The 24,458-nt window shown below is 40.5% G+C and overlaps 1 protein-coding gene across 2 annotated transcripts; it reads right to left on the reverse strand.

The window, feature by feature from the left end:
- Window positions 1–191: 191 nt before the first annotated feature.
- On the reverse strand, window positions 192–24,168 carry TMEM212 (transmembrane protein 212). 2 transcript variants are annotated; one of them, XM_029616741.1, is made up of 4 exons: window positions 23,919–24,168; window positions 9,051–9,110; window positions 4,361–4,684; window positions 192–462 (listed from the first exon to the last, which is right to left on the reverse strand). In XM_029616741.1, the coding sequence occupies exons 1-4, from the start codon at window positions 24,084–24,086 to the stop codon at window positions 442–444; spliced, it is 573 nt and encodes a 190-aa protein (XP_029472601.1). In that variant the 5' UTR covers window positions 24,087–24,168; the 3' UTR covers window positions 192–441. The 2 variants fall into 2 exon arrangements, with proteins under 2 accessions (XP_029472601.1, XP_029472602.1); XM_029616742.1 differs by lacking the exon at window positions 9,051–9,110.
- Between the last annotated feature and the right edge of the window lie 290 nt (window positions 24,169–24,458).

Consider the following 24,458-nt stretch of genomic DNA (forward strand, 5'->3'; position numbering starts at 1 on the left):
GCGCAGGCCCGCCTCCCAGTTTCGGCCCCCGCCCCTCATTCCCTAAAGTATCGCAGGCCTGCGATACTTTAGAAAATGAGGCCCTTAGTGATTAGTCTTCAGGAGCTCTACTTCCTCCATCAGCTTAAAACTCTTGTAAGTTAGTCGAAAATGTATTCAGTTTGTACAATGAAAAGGTATCACCTGCGATCTCTTTTATTTGACTTTTATTTTTGCACATTGGCAAAGTATGACACTAGTCATGACTATTCTTAAATTTTACAAACATAACAATAGTGCAAATTATTATTTACGTCTGCAAATTACATGAAATTAATGAAATACAAATTAAACACACACGCATTTAAAAAAAAAACCCAATCGATCATGCCAGCATTAATCATTACCACAGCAACTCCATAACTGTAGCAAAATGTTGAAGGGTGGTTTGAAGTTTCTCTTTCACCACATTTGCTTTTGCACCTAGAAAGAAAGAATTGTAATAGTATTACAGACATAAAAACAAGCACATGCTATCAACTGCTCCTCAGGAAAGTCCTAACTCTATACAATCACCACATTATTAGTCCAAACCATTTTTTTATGTGAGCAATATGACGTGAATAATGGTATTTGCTCTGCATATTTGAATAATGCCAAAGGAAGCTGATATAAAGGACTGGAGAAAATCTCCAAAGGCTACAAATCTGAATATGTTGGGTCATGACAGGGAACCCCTTAGGTTTTCCACCTCAAGATGAATAGGCAGATGAGGCCTGGTTTTGTCCCATTGCATGCCCGGAAATGTAGTCTTACTTTTTTCTTTGGCAAATCCAGACATGCAATGGGTCGAATCAGCTTGCTCGGGTTGACCCTGGTGAAGTGGCAACCCCAGTAGTTTTAGAGCTGCCAAGTGACCCAATGCCTGGAAGGAGACATTTTGACCAGTCCTGGTTTTGAACCTACATCCAAAGCATGTTGGTATCTGTAGTCCTCAATTCTATCCACTGGAACTGTCAGAAATCCAGGACTGGTCTACAAACCTCCCTGCAGCTCTGTATTGCTACATCCCTTAATGATCACTGTAAAATGTTTAATGGCAGGGGAACATCAGGGGTAGATTGGATGCATAATTGAGTTCACAATAAAGAAACCTTTGATAGGTATCTCATTCTAAAGAATTCTAGTCCCTATTTATTGCATCCTAGAAAGGCCTAAGGCTTCCTTGTATTGTCATATGGCCAGGGATTATTGTATCTGTATTAAAAAGATTAGAACAGTTAAATTACATATTAGCATGAGCTCTCTTTTCACATGTACCAGTTTAGGAATAAAAAAAATGAAAACAGAATGATTTATTTTAAAAACAAACAAAAAAAATAAACATATGTATTTACTTATTTAAAACGCTTGCTTAGAGATTACTTCTGTATTTTTAGTGAGTAATAAGAGCTCCAGGATAAACACCAACGTAAAAAGGGCTAGCAAAATCCCAGGGAAAATTAGTCTCTTGGGTTTAATGTTGAGGGAAACTATAACTGAATGTTCTGCACAGTCCCACACTTTCATACAGCAAAAATGCATGCTAGCATTTATTTCAAGGGATGCCTAATGAATCGCTTGGACTCAGAGTTTAGGATAGGAAAGGAAACTTGTGCAGGTGCCAGACTTCAGGACGTAGTCCCTAGACAACAGTTCTGCAGTTCAGATAGACGGCATGACACTAATGAGGAATTGTTATTATTATTCTATAATAGCTTTTTAGAGTTTAAACCCCTAAATTCTAGTGCAGGGTTTCCCCAAGCCTGTCTTGATTGACTGTGAGGTGCCCAGAAGAGGTTTGCGAAGCCCTGCCCGGCTAGTATAAACGTATGCCTTTAGCAGAGCGTGCTTTATCTAGCAACTGAATATCAGACTCCCTCAGCCAGAGAGAGTCTTCCACCTACAAGGGACAGACCTTCTGAAACAAAGCTAAATCAGAAAATCCAATTGCCTGATCACTTTTTTTTTTTTTTTTTTTTTTTTTAACAAAGCATCTGCTCCAATATGTAAAAGATATCTATCTGCAGAGGAAATCCGAATCTACTTTCAAGTGATTTCCCTAGCTATGGGACCAATACTGGTGTAAAAGTTATATATATATATATATATATATATATATATATATATATATATATATATTTTTTTTTTTTTTTTTAATTTTTAATTTTTTTTTTTTTAACTTTATTACATTTTTAACAAATATAATGAATCATCATTGCACAGCAACAATGAGATCACCCAACCATAAGGGAACTCACAGTAATGATTACCTATATTAGATCTCAACTTCATAACCACAAAAATTATGGGGGGAAAAGCAGAAGAAAAGGGAGAAAAGCAAAATGAAGTATCTTAAAAGAAGCAGCAATTACGTGAATAAATCTGCAGCATTACAATTTACAGCCTTAGGCTCTATCTTAATTGGGTGAAAGTCCAATAGACTGCCTAGATAGAATCTAGAAAAGCAGGAAGCTGTTCCGGTGTAAAGAAAATATAACAGTCTGCTCTGTATTGCGCTACATGTTTGCAAGGGGTGCCTCAATGGGAAGGAGGCACTTCCTGATGCAGGGCCAAGATAAGGGACATTCACATTTGTGAAATAACATTCCATGATTATGACAAACATCAGAGTCATTAATGAAGGGAACCACAGTAATGGAGCTCTTTCAATAATTTCTTGAGAAAAAAAGGATTGCAAAGGAACAAATTATCAAACTCCATAGAAGAATGAACAACCACTTCCTGAGTACTAAGAGAACGCAGGGGCAACATTTACAACTTATTAACTGGGGGAACCTTATCTGGAGGAAGGCACAACAGTTCACCCACAAAATGAGGAAAATTTAGGAATCTTACATCTAAAATGTTTCGGTTTAATCTCAATATATTCCATTTCCATGCACAAGCTTTCCCGTTCCTTAATTAAAGAAGCATTAACAGGCAGGAACTGTTTAACATCAGTTTCCAAGGCATTAATCTTTCCCAAGGAATCTTAGTATTGAATAGAAGGATCCTGTGAGAGAGTTTCCAATTTAGAGGAGATTTTGTTTACCTTTACCAGAGCAGGCAATAAAGGACAAAGCAAAATAGGCCATTAAATCCCAAATAGGGTTAATGTTACAACTGCTGGGTTGTTTTTTTTATATATATATATAAATGTTACCATGTATATAATGTTTGCACATATACTTTTCTGCATATTTGTGGGTAGGAACAGAGTTAATCCAGCTAAGTCTTCCGTAGCAGGGTAATTGGAGTTTTAGCAGCGAGGGGGTTTATGATTTTACAACCCCAGGGCTTTTAGTGCTGTCATCCCCCCTCCCCCAAACAAGGGACATCAGAGCAGAAGGTCTAAGTCACAGCCTTCTTTGCTCTGTTCTGTTTGCTATAGGCTCACCTCATCCCCTTATATTTAGTTATTTTATTTCTATTTAACCATATCAGAATAGCCAACATACAGGCCGATGCAATAAAACCTGTGGGAGAGCCAGTGCTCCGAGGCGAGCGCCCGCTCTCCCGACACAGGCCCCCAGGTACCTCTCCTGGGCGCGCGATTTTGTATTTGAATTAGGGTCCACGCGTCCCTAGCGCCTCCTTATTAGCAGAAGTGGCGGCTGTCAGTAGGTCCAAAAACTGATGCTTAATTTTACCGGCGTCGATTTTCAAACCCACTGACAACCACAGGTTCGGAAAACAGACGCCGGCAAAATTGAGCGGCTGTTTTCTAACCCGCCGACTGGCGGGCAGATTTTTTTTTTTTTCATTTTTTATTTTTGGTGCCTCCAACTTAATATCGCTATGGTATTAAGTCTGAGGGTATACAGAAAAGCATTTTTTTTCTGCTTTTCTGTACACTTTCCCGGTGCTTTCTATGGTTAACACCTGCCCTTGGGCAGGTGTTCATTTCTGAGAGTAAAATGTGCGGCTTGGCTGCACATTTTACTTTCAGTATTCCAGGGAAATAACTAATAGGCTCATCAATATGCTTTTGCATGTGATGAGTGCTGTTAATTTCGGGGTGGTTGACCGCACGTTTTAGACGAGCTATTATTACCCCTTATACTGTAAGGGGTAGTAATAGCGCATTTAGCCCCCCATTTAGCCCCCGCCAAACGGGGGCTAAACGGTGCACTCAGCCGAGCGCACCATTCTGTATCGGCCTGATATCGGCCTGATAGCAAGATTCAATTAAACAGGTTACAGTATACATAAACATAATTTAAAAACTAAAAATAAAAACAATAAAAAAAAATTATATACATTAATTGTTTCAAAGCTGCTCTCTGTTTTTTGGGTTTGTTTGTTTTTGCTGAGGTGTTCTAAAATTTGCTGTACTTACTTTTAAATTCCCAGATCGGATTAATCTTGCAGTGAGCTTGATCACCAATGCCAAAGATGCACACAGGATGGCAAGACTTGAGGAAAGGTCTATGATTTGTAGAATCAGATGATACCATTCATAATTTAATGGGTTTTTACATGCAGACATAAAACCGGCATAAGGAAAAGGGAACTTGATTGCATAGCCAAGGTAGTTGGTTCCTGCAATCCCGGCAAATGAATAATAGCAATATGGACCAAGGAGGATGGATGCGAAAGCAATAGCAAACTGAAGTGGGCATGCGATGATGCTTAATATGCTAAAGGTATAGCAAGCTTCCCACTGCAAATAAAAGAGAACATTATCACTACCCGTTATAACAATAATATTAATTTTCTACCATTGTGAAAAAGAAGTTTCTATTATATCATTTTCTAAGTTTATATAAGTTAGTGTATATGCATTAACACCCGTAAACACAGACAATACATAACACCTATGTAGAATGTACATTATCTGCATGTGTGTTAGCAATAACGTGCATATAAATGACTTACTTAAAATAATGCTAATAGATTCAGTAATTCAGCATTCATATCTAAAAGGCTTAACATGACCCACCAACCACCAAAACGTTGTTAACTTTTGTAGCCTTAGATGGGTTGTGTTAATTTGAGCTTTTTGTGTTGAACTTCCAAAGCCACTGAATCAGATGAAACTTTCTGGGCCGGAATCAGATGGGGCATGAACGTGGGTGTTCAGATCCAAGTGTAGCCGGCACCATTTTGGGGCATTGGTGCCAGGGGGAGAGCAACTGGTTTCCTGTAGTTGGTAAAATGTGAGCCTGAGGGGGCTCAGGGGATGGGTCTGGGAGGAGTGTGAGGATCTGGTGGTGGTGATGGGGAGAGGGGTTTGGGCAGCAGTGTAACCCACACAAACTGGCCCTTTCATTTGGGACTAGTTAGTGGAGGGAGATGGCAGCATTTCCATGGCCTTGATGTGGGCATGGTAATGTTGCTATTTTCTGCATCTCATTAATTTAGTACATTGAGCCTTAAAGCCCAAAAGTACTGCCGGCTAAAAAACCAGCAGGTAACTCTTGCTTCCATAATTATTTTAACTCTGCTTAGTACATAGGTCACTTAAAATAAAATTATCAACAGTTTCAAACAAATCTCAACATTGCAGAGAATTCAATGTCAAATTTAGCACTAGGATTATTAAATCAGGATCAGAAATCAAATATCATATTAAAAATATATTATGTAACATAGACATTGTTTATTAAGCCTTCTGCAAAAGTTAGTAAGCTAGTTCTGTACATCCTTAAGCCTCAGCTAAATAACATGAAGTGATTTGGGCTGAGAATTTTCCAGGGGGTATTTAATTTAAAAGGTTAGAGCTGTCTGGAAGCTGGGAACTGCTGACAGCATGACTTCCTTTCGCTGCAGGTACTGAAGCTGCCGTGGCATGGCAGTTTTCAAAATGAAATAACCCCACTGTGGATCTTAGGACAGTCAAGGTAGCAGGAATATACCACCATTTTAAACACCTTCAATCAAGACTTATTGAATATCTATCTATAAAATGAGCATTCATTTACGGGTAGATTTTAAAAGAGCTGTGTGTGCGCCCATAAATGCGCGTATCTCACCGAGTGCAAAGATATGCGCTATTTTATAAAGTATACGTGTGGGTTCTAAAACGCTCCTCATGTGTGTGTGTCTGCAGCCTTTGCAGACATACACACACACACACACACGATGTTAGTGCCGTTGGCCGCGGCAGCCCGTGACCGGGACCGGATGTCATGGCCGCGGCCACGGCGGGCCGAAACCAGGGCCGGGCCGGCGGTCGCGGAAAGATAAGCTCACCCGAGGCGTCAGGCGTCATTGAAGGCTCCTGAGGTGCAGACAGTCCTTTGGTTTCTCTTGCGGCCGCTTCTGCGGCCAGGCCCGGCTGCTTGGTTCCTCTGTCGGGTCGGCTCCTCCCTCTCTGCCTCTCTAGAGCCACGCGCGCGCACGGCTGATGTGAATTCTTAAAGGAGCCATGACAGGAAATAGTCATGGCTCCTCCTGAGACTCCTCCCCTGACATCCTGTAAAGGCAAAGTCTGATCCTCAGACCTTGCCTTGGTATCAAGGTTCCTGGCTGGGTTTGGTCCTGAGCTTCTGGTTCCTGGTTCTTCGTCCCACTCTGCTTCCCTGCTCCATGGATTGACTCTTGGCTTCTGACCCCTGGACCGGCGTTCATGTTTCCCTGGCTTGATCCTGGTACAGCTTGCGACCCTTCTCCTGATTTCTCCTGGACTGGACTTCAACCCTTCTTGTGTACTGAACCATCGGACCGGCTTTGGCTATTCTGTGACTCCATCTTCAAGACTACTATGACCTGCTGGAGGCGCCAGCCATCTGGAACCCACGACCCGCAAGAGGCGCCTGCATCCAGACCTTTCTTCAGTCTTCAAGGGAGTCTCCTAAGTCCCAACGGCCGGGTCCCTATGGGCTTCTCCTGGGGGATCTCGAGCTTCCAGGGTGAAGTCTTCGTTCAAAAGCTACAGCATTTGGCCTCGCCCTTCAATGCTGGAGACCTAAGGGGATTGTTTCCTTTTAGGTAGCGCTGACTCTAGCTCGGAACAGGGGTCCACCTTCATATTCATAACAGAATACCAAGGACATGGACCCGGCAGAGGCCTCATCTCGACAAGCCATTCCAGGACTAGCCCAAAAGGTCATGGAGCAGCAAAGTATACTGGAGTCCATGGCATCTTCCTTGGAACAACTCAACGCATGTCTTGATTCAATGGCGGCTGCTCAGGCAGTTCCCCCACCAGTACCATTGGTAATGCCGAGTAATACCCAGACTACGATTCCGTTACCTATTCCTCCACGCTACGCAGGTGATCCTCACCTGTGCCAAGGATTCCTCGACCAGTGCAGCATACACTTTCATCTTCAAGCCTCTTTGTTCCCGGATGACCTTACAAAGACTACATATCTCCTGTCTCTGTTAGAGGGTACAGCCTTTACTTGGGAAAACTGGGAACAGACTGGGGAAACTGGTATTTGCGTCGACATGCGTATTTAATAAAATTCCCCCACTTACACGGTAGAACCGGCATTTGCATGCACATGCGCGCACCCATATAAAATTGTTCATACATATACACACTTACTGCAGATTTTATACCATGCATGCATATATGCGCATATGCTATAAAATGACCACGTCCAATTGCGTGAGCCTGCATACGCACATATATATATGCCCGCATGGATGTTATCATTCCAATGTTTGCAAAACTGTGACCCCACACCTACAATATTTATAATGCAGCTCAAATTTCATACATGTGAAAAACTAATTAACTTGTCTCCTCTTACTTATCTCGACATAGCTGTAAACTCAATACTTAGCTTGCTTTATAGGGCTGTAACTCTGATCAACATCCAGCTTCAATAATGAAGTCCCAAAGCATAGCTATGTCGAACATTATGAACATTGAGTCAAGCTGCGTTTTCACAAGACAGAGAATATGGTGAGTTGAGTTGCAATTTCATAAGCCGCTGAACAGATTTATGTTCCATTTTAATGTGGAGTGGGGCTATACGTCAACTGCTAACCATACCCTCAGTCAAAACAGCAAAGTTGACCCAAGTTAGAGAGAGAGCACTATCTTTGGCAGGACCATTATTATGGAACATATTACCACTTGAGCTAAGACTAATGAAAGAATTAAAACTCTTAAAAAAAAAGCTTAAAGACTCTTCAAAAAAGCATTTCACAGTGAGGTGGCTGAATAACAACAAATACATACAGCTGAAAATCACCTATAAAAAAGCAGAATTGATTATTTTATTATTTTACTCATAATTAAATATTAAATTAAAAACAGTATACACATATATGATTATCCCAGCAATCATATAAATAGTAACTCCAACCCACTTCTCATTTAGAGTATATTATTGAACTATGTAACCGTAAAATATTGGCACCCTATGGATAACTTAGAAACCAAACCAAACCTATTTCGTTCCTAAATGTAAACTGTTGTGATGGTGCATTACTAAACGATGATATAGAAAAGGTTTTAAATAAATAAATAAATTTTGTGTGGGCTACAGTCTTCTAAATTAGACATTGGATGAATCAAACTTACGTGTGGATGTTGATCGGAGTTACAGCCCTACAAAGCAAGCTAAGTATTGAGTTTACAGCTATGTTGAGATGAGTAAGAGGAGACAGTTAATTGGTCTTCCGTATGTATGGACTTTGAGCTGAGTTATATTATATAGGTGTGGAGTCACAGTTTCACTAACATTTATTGAGAAATAATACTGACATAAAAAAGAAAAAATCTTTAGACTATTTTTGGGCTATGATTAAAATCTGGTGGTAAAGCATTTATTCCGTACTTTGATTACTAATTTTCTAGATAATCTATAAGTCCTGACTGAAGGTGTGTATTGGTGTATTCCCACTACCTTGATTGTTCTAGAATTCACAATGAGGTTATTGACTTTTTAATTGGCGGATTATATTGGATTTTTGTTTTTAGTTTCTAGAATGAGCCACTGGGCTGCCGGGCTATTGACAGCAAAGTGAAAAAAGTGCTGGGGTCAGCTCACAAACCCCAAAGGAACTCTTATCAGCCTTAACCATGTGCAGCCTATTGTGGTTTGCTGCATGACTCCATATTAATTTACCAGTGATCTTTGGGTCCATTCTCCATATGCCAAAAGAACAAGCACTCCTGTAGTAACTGCCTGTGGAAAGAACAAAGCCCAATATGGAGGAACATGTATTAGCATTTATAAATGACCGTTCAGGGCAGAATGAAAATAGTAATATCACATTCAATCAGTAGGTGAACACAGCACCATGGGCAGCTTTTTCGAACTCGAGTGGGCTACAACACATTGTTGTTTTTTCCCCATTCTCACTACTGTACCATCACTGACATGATGATTGATTCATATCCTGCTATTTCCTTTCTCCTTTACAATCCTACATGTGATGTCAGTGTATCTATGAAAGACACTAGCTATCATAGATACACTTTCACCTTTGTAATCGTCTTTCTTTGGATTAACTATCTCTTTCACCATTTCCCTGTTGGTCACTCAGGCTACAAACGATGAGAGAAGAAAATGACCCTACTCTTAAAAAAATTGCACTGGTGACCAATAGGTTTCCATAGTCCATTCAAAGTATTAATATTGGCCTTCAAGGCTCTAAATGATTTGGTTCCTTTTTATTTAAGAAGTTGCCTTTCACCTTGCAACCCAGCGCAGTCTTTAAATTCAGTACAGGACTCAGTCAGCACGTGAAGCTAGACTGACGGGTACATGAGGAAGAACCTTTTCCTGTGTGGCACTGCATTTGTGGAACATGAATGAATCTATTAAGAGAGGCTTGTTCATGTTCTGATTATTTGACTTTTAGACCTGTTGTGTCTGGCAGCGTGTAGGCTAACCCCACAAACTGCCAACCTTACCTCTTATGCTGGGCCCCGGTCACGGTGAAACATCCTCAGGGCTGGATGCCACCTCTTTCCTCAGCAGGGCCTGCTCCTCTTTGCAGCAACATGCTGCCATCTTGCCTCATGTCACCGACTTCCTACCACCGCGCTTCTCCTTAGCTGCATGCATGGCCAATGCTGCTGAATTTAATGAGTCTGCGGTGGGAAAAGCACTGCGGTAACAATTGATGACCTCATGCACTTAGGCCTATAGAAAGCACTCTGGACCTTCACTTCCTTCCCTTGGTAACAGGTTTCCCTACTCCAGCAGTAGTACATGTTGCTCCAGCATCCTTTCTCTTGTTCCAGCATTCCTGTCTTTAGTCCAGTGTCCTTGTCTTCAGTTCTTCAGCTCAGCCTCCTTGTCTTCTGTTCTTCAGTTCTTCAGCATCTCCCTTGTTGCCTGCCTGTTTTTCCCTTTGCCTTCCTGCCCTGCCTATCAATCCCGCCATTCCTTTTGGATGAATACCTGGTACTGACCTCAGCCTGCCTCTGGATATGCTTGAACTCTGCCTGCCACTGAACACTTCCTGTCCCTGCATACACTTGACTTCCACCTGCTACCGAACATTGCCTGTGCCTGGATACGCTAGACCACTGCCTGTCTCTAACTCCTGTCTACCAGCTGATACACTGATCTTTACCTACTCTGACCCAGCCATCTTGACAGATCTCTCCGCCAACAGCAGAGACTCCCACCTAAGACCTACTGGCCCCAGCACCCAAAAGGTTAATCAGAGGGAACATGGGCTGGTAAAGGCGAAGCTCCAGCTGGCCTCTGCATCTTTTGGGTCTGCCTGCTGATGGAAGGGTCCTGCAGGGCTCCTCCCTGCAGGTTGCGTTAACCCTGCCTCAGTCTAATGGTTCATGAACAGAACAGACCACTGACAAAAAATTGGTTGTTTCAACATACTTTTATCCCATGATTAACTTTTGATAATATGATTTAGGAGATTTTACTTTGCTAATCTTGTTTTTCATCTGTTTTTCTTGCTTTGCATTGGGATTTTATTTTTTCTGTGATAATTCTATGATTATTTTATTGTTTTTCTTTTAGATTTACATTTTATTTCTACTCTGTTCTTTGCTCTGGCTATAAATCACAAAAATAAACAAATCGTAGGGCTCTGCACAGACTTTTTTTTTGTTTGTTTTTCATTTTATTTATTTGTTTTCATTTATATAAAATAAAACAAAACAAACAAAATTAACAAAAAAAATGGGAAGCAAAATTTAAAAAATGTTGGGCTCCCCCCAGGAGAAATAAACAATCCTTCAGGTCTCTCTTCTGAAACTCCTCACACCGCCCCGCCCCCCTTTTAAGCTCCGTTTTATACAGAAGAAATTAAGAATGGTGGCTGCCTTGGTCGGCTAGTGCCATTTCTAAGCCTCCCTCTGGTGAGGCAGGAGCATTATGACCCTGTGAAGCAAAATAAATTTATGATGAGAGGGTTTGGGGGGTGGGGGGTAGGCAGAAATCCAAGGGGAAGTGTAGGTTTTAGGGGAGGGGGGTTGTCTATAGTGTAATTTTAATATAAAAGGAAAAAGCACAAATGCAGTGGTAAGCAATAGATAAGCAATATAAAAAGTGTATTTTTAAGTTGATTAATTTGGCTCTGGAGTGAAGATAGAAGTATATTATTGCTTTTTTTAAATTAAGTTTTGTTATATTGTTTCTATATACACTTTTATTGTGTTTTATTTGTTGTGTATTATGTTACCTTAATTTTTCTGGTACACTGTCCTGGGCTTCGGTAGTGGCAGTATACAAATAGAAATAAATAAATACATTTCTTTTGGTTTTCTTTCATTTTGCTTTAAAAATGCTTTGAAACAAAATGAGAAATGTTCTTAAAAATGTCCTGTATTGTTTGAAAGAGCTGCACGTTCCTAATAAATCACTGATTTCTGGAAAGGTCAGGATAGGACAGTTTGTTTGATTTCATCATCTAACCAATGATTCCGAGGGGCATGATTTGTTCCCCTACTAATACAAAACAATCGACGGTGCTGTACATCTGATGTTTCCTCATTTCTTTGACTAAGATTGTGTCATGAGCTGGAATGTTTGTGACATACTAATGGGAAAAACGCAATTGGAGTCTTTTTCTCTTTCAATCATGGGGGAGTTGGTGGGGGGTGAGTCTTATGGAAATGTATAGCTGCTGCATTGAAATGGTCTCTTGTCTTTCTCTTGTCATTTGCTTCTTCTGGCATTCAGTCAAAACAATGATAGTCCTGAATCTGACTGTATTTGCTTTGTTGATTTTAATGTTTTCTTTATATTGGCACCAAGATCACTAAAACAAGAACCCCCCCCCCCAAAAAAAAAAAATAGAATAAAACAAAATGACTGTGTTTTTAATTCATATAGTATATAAAGGTACTCTCTCAGACATTGTTAGTTATCTTGATTTAAAATATGATATGCTCTCATTTTCTTTGAAATCCCCAGTAGATTTACAAAAGTAATAACTACCGTGATCATATGTTTCCTGTTATTACTAATGTTTCACTATGATACAATTTAAGGGCAGTTTAGATTCCTTAATTAACAGGCCATTCTGTTTTTAAATAGCTGCTAACTAATCATCAGACCGAGAGTTTACACTCACAGCTTTTGTTTCATATTCAAAAGCCACTTACAATATAGTTAAAGAAAAACAGTTTCATATTTATAAGAATGTTGATATAGCAGTGCTGGAAAACTGATTTGGGGAATGCCAGAATGAAGCTAAAACCACAAAAATATCAGAAGAATTTTGCATTGCTACAGATCCTGCCACAATCCCCATCCTCTTCCTATAATCATTTCAAAATTCCTCTAAATCTATTTTAGGTGCTTTTTGATTGTCCAGTTTAGTTAAACCTACATTTCCTGGCATTTTGGGGCTTTCTGCAACCACATTTTGACAAGGTATTGCACTTCCAGCAAATCTATAGGTATTCACTAGGGTCACTTAACCTTTTCAAACCCAAGATACACCTACATTAATTAAAATGTGTGGCATGCCAACCTGCATGAAGCAGACAATGCAGACATGGAAATAACTCATGTGCTTAAAGGAAGAGCTATGGAAGCACTGAAAGCACCACCAGTCTCTCTTCCAAATTTTAAAGCAAAGAAAAAGAGAGAGGGAGGGCAGAGACACACATGGGACAGTTCTAGCTATATACAAGTGCAGAAGGGATAAGACAGTGTGATGTGGGCAGCCGGCCCATTTAGTTAGCTTGGGCTGCCAACACCCAGGCCGAGTCCCAACCTTTGCTCAATGCTGATACTACCTGTGGATGAGACAGAGGCTGGAAGGACTCAAAGGAGGAAACGCAAGAAGGGGGAAGATGAGGTGCTGTGTGCACTGTTGGTGCTGAACAAAGTGGGGCCCAGTTATCCTGCCCTGCAGGCTGCCCATTAATACTTACCACTCTCCAGGGCGCATGCAGTAACTAGGAAGCAGAGGCACGCCTGGCTACACACATTCTCAGACACCACTGATGTCTCTGGTTGCTGTGAGGTGTTGAGGGCAGAACCCAGGTGCTAAGCATCTGGCAGTGGTGACTTTTCCATGGCACACACCTAATCAGGTCTGAAGGCAAACCAGTGTGCCATGGCACAGCTTGGGAAACACTGATCTAAATTGCATATCGGTGCCTATAAGCCTCTTCACTTGAACTGGTCACTCTCCCTTTGCCTCTGTTGTGCATTTTGAGTACTCCTGTTTTTGATTTATAGCCTACAACGTATTGTTCATGAGTCACGTTCAGCAGAACCAAAACTATCTTAGTTGTGCTTACATGCACAATAGCAAAAACACAAATGTAATTTGGACAAATGGTCATGTGGAATTGCTGCAACCAATCTTAATACTGTAGGATTGCACCGATCCCCACTACTAGCTGTAGAAGCATACTGTAGGTGAACTTTAAAAGCCTGAGCGCACATCAGTTGGGGATGTGCGAATAAGTCAGGCTTGTGTGTGCTGAGCAGATTTTAAAAGCCGCCGAGATACACGTGTTATCTCTCGCAGCACGCACATCTCGGAAGTTTTCAAAAAGGAGCAGGGTATGGGCATGGTCTGGGTGGGGCATGGGTGTTTCAGGGCGGGAACCTGAGATGTGCGCGTGAATACTTATGTGCCCTGGTGTGCAGCACTGAGGTCCCCTGCCGCATAACTTTACTTTTTGTTAAGGATGCCATGTAAGCTTAAATTTAAAGAAAGCTAGGCAGATCTGCAGGTTTTTAAGGGTTAGGGCTAACTGGTGGGAGTGAATGCTATTAAAGTAGGAGAGTTTGGAGGATCTCGCTCTTAACTGAGCAAACGGGACGACTGGTAAAACTGGAAATGGCGTCGGCACGCACCCCTTTTAAAATCCCCCGATTTACATGATAGAAGTGGGATTTACGTGCACAGGCACAAGCCCACTTAATATTTGGCGCACATGTATATGTTAGAAAAGTAAACAAAAGTAAGAGAAATAAGAAACCGATCTGGTTCTCGAAGGAGGTGGCTGATAAAAGAAAAAGAAAAAGAACAGCGTTCAAGAAATATAAAAGATCCCAAAAAGAGGAACACAGGGAAGAATATCTGGTTAAACTGAGAGAGACAAAAGAAAGTAATCGGGAAAGCAAATGGTCTGGTGGAAGAAAGGATTGCCAAAGAGGTAAAGAGAAGTGACAAAACTATTTTCAGATACATTAGAGAAAGGAGAAAGGTCCAAAGTAGTTTAGTGAAACTGAAAGGTGAAAAGGATCAATGTGTGGAAAGAGCCAAAGAAAAGGTGGAAATATTACACAAATACTTCAGTCCGGTGTTCACTAAGGAAGACCCTGGAGAAGGACCGTCACTGCTTAACAAGGCTGTAGATGGGGGTGGATTTGACGAAACCCCGTTTATGGAAGAGAAAGTATGGGAAGAGCTGGGAAGACTGAAAGTGTCATGGGGCCTGATGAGATTCATCCAAAGATATTGAGGGAGCTCAGAGATGTGCTGGAAAGTCCGCTGAAGGACCTGTTCAATAGATCCCTGGAAATGGGAATGGTGCCGAGTGACTGGAGAAGGGCGGTGGTGGTCCTGCTTCACAAGAGTGGGAGCAGAGAGAAGGCTGAAAACTACAGGCCGGTTAGCCTCACCTCAGTGGTGGGAAAATTAATGGAGACGTTGCTGAAGGAAAGGATAGTGAACTACCTACAATCTGGTGGCTTGCTCAATCCGCAACAGCATGGATTCACCAGGGGAAGGTCCTGTCAGACGAATCTAATTGATTTCTTTGATTGGGTGATTAGAGAATTGGATCAGGGAAGAGCGCTCAATGTGATTTACTTGGATTTTAGTAAAGCCTTTGATATGGTCCTGAGTAGAAGACGCATGAACAAAATGAGAAGCTTGGGAGGGAGTGAGTGCCAAGGTGGTGGTGTGGATTACAAACTGGTTGACAGATAGAAGACAGCGTGTGTGTTGCGTACGTCGCTGCTCGACACCCTCACTCCGCCCTCTTTACCTCTGTGTCGACTCCCTCCGGGTCCCTGCCGTGACGTCTCCATGCCATCTCCCTCCGGCGTCCCCGGACGGCTCGACGTAGCAGATCTGCCATGTTGCCTGAAGACCTAGGATGCGCGCTCTGACTGAAGTACCAGCAAAGGCGCGAACCTCAGGGGTGTCCCCCTGAGATGACGTCATCCACTTCCAATATTTAAAGGTCTCTATTATCGCTAACAAACGGAGTTAGCAAGGACAAGGACAAGAATACGGATTCGCTTCGGATTCCTCCAAGCTACTTTGCCTCCTCGGACTTACCAGAGGTACCCGCTCCTCGGGGGCCTCGCTCTCTTTCTTTATTTCAGATTACAGATATGAACTGGTACTCGCTCCTCGAGGGCCCATGTTCCTGGACACTCTGAAGATTCTCTACTGTTTGGAGGCTATCGCTGCTACAAACATTTGTGAGTTACCATCGCTCTCCCAGAGCTTTCCCTGGAACCAAGTACTCACTCCTCGAGGGCCCAAACCTTTCCAGTTCCTGAGCTTCCTTGAGACCTTATGTGGGTTTTGTCATCTAGTTCTGTTCATGAACTCTGTCTACTCACTTTTCTACAGTTTCTCAACAGCTCAGCCATCCTGGATCGTTGTTCCAGTACCTGAGAGACTACAGCCCTGCTGGGCATATCAGCTCACTACTGCCACCTCTGGTGGTTTCAAAAACCTGTTTAATAAAAGAACTAATGTGTGTCTGTCTCCATACTCAAGCCTAGCCGGTGGTTCCTCTCGGGATATCCTCCCAGGAGCTGCTGGCCGCTGGCCCAGGGATCCACCCACCTCTATATCAGATCATTACAGATTGCTACTCCTTAGCAAGACGATATCTGAGACACTACAAGATTGCTGACTCCTCCTTCTTAGGAGCCAACAATAACAGATTGCTAGCTCCTCCCTCCTTTAGGAGCCCGCAACACAGATTCCTAACGATTGCTAACTCTGCAGTCTAACTAACATCAGATTTATTACAGTGTGATGGTAAATGGAGCCTACTCTGAAGAGAGAACGGTGTTAAGTGGAGTGCCACAGGGATCAATGTTGGGACCGGTTCTGTTTAATGTCTTTGTGAGCGACATTGTGGATGGCATAGAAGGAACATTTTGTCTATTTGCGGATGATACTAATATCTGCAACAGAGTGAATATGCCAAAAGGAGTGGAGAGAATGAGACGTGATTTAAGGAAGCTTAAAGAGTAGTCAAAGATATGGAAACTGGGATTTAATGCCAAGAAGTGTAGAGCCAAGCATCTGGGATGTGGTAATCCGAAGGAACTGCATGTGATGAGGGGTGAAGCACTGCTGTGCATGGAACAGGAATGAGACCTTGGGTGATGGTGTCTAGCGATCTAAAGATGTCGAAGTAATGTGACAAGGTGCTAGCTAAAGCTAGAAGAATGCTGGGCTACATAGAGAAAGGAATATCTTGTAAGAAAAAGGAAGTGATAATTCTTTTGTACAGGTCCTTGGTGAGGCCTCAGTTCTGGAGACCGCATCTCAAAAGGGACAAAGACAGATTGGAGGTGGTCCAGAGAAGGGCAACCAAAATGGTGGGAGGTCTCCATCAAATGACATGAGAAGAGGTTGAAGGACCTAAATATGTATTCCCTAGAGGAGAGGAGCAGCAGAGGAGATATGATACAGATCTTCAGATACTTGAAAGGAATTAATGATGTACAATCACAACAAACCTTTTCTGCTGGAAAGAATCCAATAGAACTAGGGGTTATGAAATGAAACTTCGGGGAGGATGACTCAGAATCAATGTCAGGAAATATTTCTTCATGGAGAGGGTGGTGGATGCTTGGAATGCCCTGCCAGAGAAGGTGATGAAGACAAAAACAGTGCAAGATTTCAAAAGAGCATGGGATAAACACTGTGGATCCCTAAAGGCAAGGGGGAGGGGAATGAAGTAAGAGGCATGGGGATAACTTGCTGGTGTGGCGGATACTACCTTTAACAGATAAGTTTTCATACTGTCGATGCAACTCCATCATTGCTCACTGCTTCAACAGCAGGGGGAAAAGAGGGATTGGATTCAGACAACAATCAACAAGGACATTGAACTGTACAGTCTGGGAAATCAAATAAGCATGGGGGTAACATAAATTCTTATGGTTTACTATTTCTTTTTAGTTATATTAATAAAATTTTCTTTTTAAATTTTTTATCTTGATTATTTTATATTGGATAATTGTATTGTACATTTTTATTCCTATTTGTTTTATTTTTTTCCGAGTCTTTTTATTTTGTAAACCGTGGAGATAGAAACTTGTTTTCTGTGGAACGGTATAGAAAAACTGTATAAATAAATAAATAAAATACATAAATGATAAGTATGGGAAACTGGGAACTGTGGGAGCTTGCTGGGCAGACTGGATGGGCCATTAGGGTCCTTTTCTGCCGTCACTTCTATGTTTCTATATGCATGTGGCAAGGCTATTTTATAACATGCGTGCATATGTTATAAAATAGCCACGTTACTGGGGGCATGGGTGCCAGTATGAAAATTACTGTCCTTGAGAGCAGCACTTGGAGAATACCATTTCTGAAATTATTTCAGGACTCTGAGGTCTGGCATACCTTTCATTGGACTAACACAAAAAGTATTCAAAGATATTGTGTTTGAGTAAGTGAAGCCAGTAGTTGTAGATTTATGGCTGGTGCTATTATATGCCTCTTTTTCAAAATGTAATTCAAATGCCATCTCAAAATGGCAGCACAATAGACAGAAAAAAATCTGATTTTTAAACTATCAAATGTCCTGGTCTAATGTTCACAGGTACACTAAAATAGTGCAGTGCCTCCGTCTATATCAAAGATAAAGTATACAATCAGAGGTCCTATACGCAATACTATATTCTACAAATAAATCTTTTTTATTAAACACATTCAATATGAATCATCCTCCTCTAATACATAGGAACTCCTAGCTAGACAATAATTATTAAAAACCACTCACTCATTCGTTACCCCCAATCATACTTTCCACACACATACCATTCTCTAACTTATAAAATAATACCCCAACATGATTAATATATCAACAAATATCTTATGAGCATTTCACATAATATACATCGCACTCCCTCTCAGTATATAATAGATAGAATATTATATGTCTATTTATATGTTCAATCACCCGACGAAGATCTCGTTTCGTCCGCTGTAGCAGACTTCCTCAGGGATGTATTCATAAACTCATAAATTGATCACGTTGAAGTTGGTTATTGCACCTCCCGATCACCATACTTATAATAATCACCCTAATTCTTCTTATGACCCTACTCCTTAAAGTGCCTTCCCACGTCTAGCAGGAACTCCTAAAACAGTACACAAGTAAAACATTTTTGTCAATTCAAACAACATCACGTTTTATAACCTTAACTTTTTTGAGTCGGTTAAATCCCCCTCCATACCAAAACGTTAACTGACCACATCTAATAACGATGTACTATATGATTTCAGGAAATGAAGGGAAGACACATGTAAAGAAGACGGGCAGCACCGCGAATGCTAACTGCTTTAACAGAACATAAGGAGATAGAAGTGAAAGGAGTTTACTTGGTTACATCGTTATTAGATGTGGTCAGTTAACGTTTTGGTATGGAGGGGGATTTAACTGACTCAAAAAAGTTAAGGTTATAAAACGTGATGTTGTTTGAATTGACAAAAATGTTTTACTTGTGTACTGTTTTAGGAGTTCCTGCTAGACGTGGGAAGGCACTTTAAGGAGTAGGGTCATAAGAAGAATTAGGGTGATTATTATAAGTATGGTGATCGGGAGGTGCAATAACCAACTTCAACGTGATCAATTTATGAGTTTATGAATACATCCCTGAGGAAGTCTGCTACGGCGGACGAAACGAGATCTTCGTCGGGTGATTGAACATATAAATAGACATATAATATTCTATCTATTATATACTGAGAGGGAGTGCGATGTATATTATGTGAAATGCTCATAAGATATTTGTTGATATATTAATCATGTTGGGGTATTATTTTATAAGTTAGAGAATGGTATGTGTGTGGAAAGTATGATTGGGGGTAACGAATGAGTGAGTGGTTTTTAATAATTATTGTCTAGCTAGGAGTTCCTATGTATTAGAGGAGGATGATTCATATTGAATGTGTTTAATAAAAAAGATTTATTTGTAGAATATAGTATTGCGTATAGGACCTCTGATTGTATACTTTATATCTGGTCTAATGTTCAACATTTCATGTGACAAAATCGTTCATCTTGGACAATTCTGCTCCTTGTGTTTTGCACCGTCATACCACTGCCCACTCACTTTATTTATAATAGTCATTCTAGAAACAGTGTAGCCTGCTTCTCTTAGCAGATGTTTGTTCCTGTAAAGGATTTCATGCAATGGCAGTTGGTAGTGATGCAAGAGCTGGTAGAAAGTCAACTAAATATTTGTGTCATTGATATTTGAAGGGGTGGACAAACGGTGAATACTTACACACTGATAAAAATTAGGAGCGTGGGATGCACAAACTCAGATAAAATGGAGGTCAATAAGAGAAAAAAGAATGAGAAAAAAAGAATGTGAGAAAAGAGTAAAAAAAATAAGAGACATATGGGATGGAAGAGAAGGAAATGCAAAGAGTCTTGATTTGGCCTGCATAACCAAGGAATCCTCTGTTAAGCTAAATTCAAGTGGTTTGTAGAAGTAACATATTTACATAATTTCAGGAGAAAGGAGCTGTCTTTGTAACATAACATAGTACGTGATGGCAGGTAAAGAACCAGTGGTCCATTGAGGCAGCCCAATAAGTTGTTTAGGGTAGTAACTGCTGATCCATGCAGGTAATTCCCATGCCTTCTGTTAAGGGCAGTAACTGCTGCTCTGTGCAGGTTATTCCTTGTGCCTTCTTTTGGTCCTTAGGATCTATTGGCCCTATCAATCCTTGAGTTCAGAAGGGAAGAATCAATAAAGCTGGCACATTTGAACATCACAAGGGACAGAGCTTTTTTTAGCAGCAGATCCTATAATCTGGAATTCTTTTCCTAAGTTTATTCGGACCCTAGATAGCGAGAAGTCCTTTAAGAAGGTGTTAAAAACATATCTATTCAATAACGCATTCAAAGATGCTTCTAAAGAAGCTACATAATAACAATGTCTTTACTAAGGCATGTGTGGCTTGACTGACTTTTGTTTGTATTTTATGACTAATTTGTATGTTTTGTATTAATTTTGTATATTTGATTTATCTGCCTCGAACTTCCAGTGACGAGTGCCGGCTATTCATTTTAATAAATTGAAATTGAAATTAATGGTGGTAACTGCCGCTCCTTACAGGTTGCCCCCATGCCTTCTGTTAAGGGTAGTAACTGCCGCTCCATGCAGATCACCCCTCCTAAGCTTTCTGTTAAGGCTAGCTTCCCCTTTACTGTTATTTACCAGTTGAGAAGAACTGGCTCTGTACCTCTGATTTCCTGGATCTTGGAAATAATGTTATAATGATATTTTGTTCAGTGGAAGGATACATGTATAAGAAAAAATAGGTCCCTGCTATAAAGAGTAAAGGAAGCAATCATTTCAGTATTTCTGAATATCTATGCTTGCCCTTTAATCAACTTTTCACAAAGATTTAACACTCCCCCCCCCCCCCACACACACACACATACACACACACACACACACACACACACAAACAACCTTCAAACTATCTTCTATTATCTACAAACCAGATTGATTATTTGATAAGTTCTGGCATACAGTAAATGTAGTAAATGTGTTCTGGCCACAGTTGTCTTGTTTCGAGTGCTCTGCCATATTTCAGACTTAGGAATTTTGAGAATATCTCTCATTAAATGAAGCCTAAAATTTCAGTCTGCTTATCTCTGCAAAAACAAAAACATCTGGACTCCTGAGTGGTTGTTGGCTGATTCTGGTAGAAGGATAGCCTGCAAAGGGCTCTGGGGTTTTCAGACAGGATAAATAACACGAAAGGTGAATGATTAAGAATGCAGAGGTCCATGTTCCACAGATTTGTCCAGCTGTCTTTGAGAGGTATCCAGGCATATCTTCTGGGTTAAATGATCCCCTCGCTGGGCAGATAAATTTTATGGGGGGGAAATTGTTGTCCCGCATAGAAAGAGGCAGCTTGGAGGCATTGCTAAGCTACAATTAAATTTTAAATAATTTGCACCGATATTCAGCCCTGGCTGGCTAATTTTATCAGGGTAACTTGTTGCCCTAAAATTACCAGGATAACTTTATCCAGGTAACTATCCAGCTAGATTCAGCAGCACTTTTACCTGGATAAGTGCTGCTGAATATCCGGATAAAGTTCACCAGGTAAACTTATCTTCATTACTTACCCGCTCAGAGGGTCTTTGAACATGGACTTCTGTAATGTCCAAGTTTCAGTCGAAAATTAAGGGGCCAAGCCTTACTCCAAGCCCCAGCTACAGCCCAGATTTTTACTTTCTTTAACTCACTTGTGGTTGAGTTTTGAATGCAAGGTTGGTGATGGGTCAAGTGCTTGGTCAGGTCAGGACATTTCGTACTATCTTCAATTATGCTAGAAGGTTTGTTCCCTGTTCTCTTTCCTTTTGCGGTTGACCCAAACATTTTCCAGTGCCGAAAGTCACTTGGACTTGAATCTCATAACCAGCAGCTATCAGCAGAATTCCTGCGCCATCTCCATCCAAACCCTTGGAGGTTGCTTCTCATCACCTTAACTTGTTTCCTAATTTCTATTTCAAGGCAAAGGAACAATGGTTCTTTTTAATACTCTTCCCTCTTAGCCATTCTGAACATAAACACAGCAAGCTGTTCCTGTGTCATTAATAACTGGACTCCTATTGTACAACCCCCCTATAACTCAGAACAATGGATCAGGGGTGAGAGATAAGTGACTCATGGTGGGATGGGAGGGCCATTTTGAAAGCCAGTTTGGTTACAATAATAAATGCTCATCGTTTATTCTTCTAAAATACACTGAATAGAAAATAACATCATTGTGGTGAAAAATAAGAAAAGTGTTATAATAAATAAGAAGAAGACAAGCATTGTGAAATGAATATGTAATATCTTAATGTTATTCTTATACAATGCTTTTCTTTCTAAAACATTATAAAAATGTAAAACAAATTAATAAACGTTTATTCAAGGAAAAATTAAAAGAATCAAAAACCACCGCCAAAAAACCCCATATGCCAAGGTCCTATTAAAAACTGACAAAATACTCATTATTGTGACTAACAGCAGCATCATTGCAATCCTTAGGCCAATAAGTTCGACAAAGACAAATTTGGTTTAGTGCTAGTGTTCTTCTGTATTTCAATAACACTGGGACAGTTCCAGCTTTGGTCTCCATATTTAGAGTCCTTTTTGGAAAGCTAAATTCTCCTCTAGTAGACTGTTTCCCTGGTTTGTAGGAGAGAGCCTGGGAAATAGCTAAACCAGTCCTCCCACTCCCAGTTTGTGGTGATCTGGCTAGAGATGGGGGTTGAAAAATCACATTTGGAAATTGTAATTGCAATTCCTTGGTGTTTGCCTCATGGCAAGATTTATTGGATCAGGATATGTTTGCCAACTTTGTGACTTTTCTCAATTTCCTGGAATCTTATTGTCACTCTTCCCAGAACAGACTTTAGTTTAGCTGGTCTATTATAATTTCCTAGTTCTGATTTACATCCCCCTTTTTTTTTTATTATGAGGACTGTGTATATACCCTTTATCAGTTCTGAGGAGCCCGCCGTGCCCTAAATGACTCCTGAACTAAATACAATAATCACCCAACCACGCCATTCTTTTCCTGTAGCATCCATCAAAGGGTAAAGGAGTGGCCTAAGGGTTAAAGCAATAGCCTGGGACCCAGTGAAACCAGGGTTCTTATCCCACATGTATGTTGGATGAGTCACTTTATCTCCCCTTGCCTCAGGTATCCTTGCAGAGACCCCACTTACAGTTTTACATAAACACATTACAAATTTAAAATGCATAAGCTCTTTGGGGCAGGAACATAATTATACCTGAATTACTAATAATGCTGTCAACTCCTTGATCTTTAATCAGAAAGGAAGGCTAGCAACTGAAATTATTATATAAATTCAATCCAGTCCTAGGACCTTATTTATTATATACTTTAACTTATTGTGATTAATGTTTAGGTCTAGCACCCTGGTTGGATTATATTCCCCAAGCAACTCCTTCTCCAGAAATACTGAAGCAAAAAATAATTTAGAATTTCTTCTTTGTCCTTCTTTTCTGAATATCTAAACAAGAGAAGAACCGGAAGAAAAGAAGCTCTCAATTGTATAAACATATTATTATTATTAAAAGATTGATGTATATTTAAAGATGCAAATTAAAGAGCAGTATGATTTTAATTGGATAACATTGCATTTGATAAAGTTTACATTAAATAATCTACTAACATTCAACTCAACTATAAACTCTAAAACTGATCTATTAATGCCAAAACCTTGAAATATTTTAGTTACATCTACAACACTGCAATATTATCTGCCTTTTTCTACAAAAATAGTTTCCTCTTACCAAGGCTCCATTCCAGAGGGGGCAGGCAATGCGGACACTCCAACCAGTGAACCATGGCTTATAAGCAAACACAGGGAAGAAGGCAATAATTCCTGAAAGAATGCTTATTGCCCCGAAAGCAAGAAGAACTCCACCAGCACGTTGATACAGACTCCTTGTTTTTGTCATAATCTCTCCACTTAATTCTTACGGACCGTCTGCAAGTCAGCCATTGGCCTCAGGCATTTCTTGGTACACAGAGGTGTCTTGGAGACTGTAGTCACGATGCAAGTAGATTGTTTATTTATAGATAACAAGATCCAAGTTGCCACCAACTGTGTTCATATAGGATTATACAGAGCAATAAAAGTGACGCATTTTATCTTTGCCATATACACTAATGTGCTATTTTAATATAAACAGTGAATCCATATTTAACTGCACAGAGTATTAGATTTCTATTAGCCTCAGCTCATGGTTTGCTGCTAAAAGCAAACTCAAAAGCTCTGAATTGCCTCCTCTTCATTCTTGTATCGCTTGGGGCCATGCAGCCTCCAGGTG

The sequence above is a fragment of the Rhinatrema bivittatum genome, chromosome 9, assembly GCF_901001135.1.
Source record: "Rhinatrema bivittatum chromosome 9, aRhiBiv1.1, whole genome shotgun sequence".
NCBI lineage: Eukaryota > Metazoa > Chordata > Amphibia > Gymnophiona > Rhinatrematidae > Rhinatrema > Rhinatrema bivittatum.

Coding starts and splice junctions, on each gene's coding strand:
- TMEM212 (XM_029616741.1), bottom strand. CDS start 24,086: ATGACAAAAACAAGGAGTCTGTATCAACGTGCTGGTGGAGTTCTTCTT. Junction 4,685..9,050: donor AATGGACCCAAAGATCACTG/GTAAATTAATAT, acceptor TTTTATTTGCAG/TGGGAAGCTTGCTATACCTT. Junction 463..4,360: donor TCCGATCTGGGAATTTAAAA/GTAAGTACAGCA, acceptor CTTTCTTTCTAG/GTGCAAAAGCAAATGTGGTG.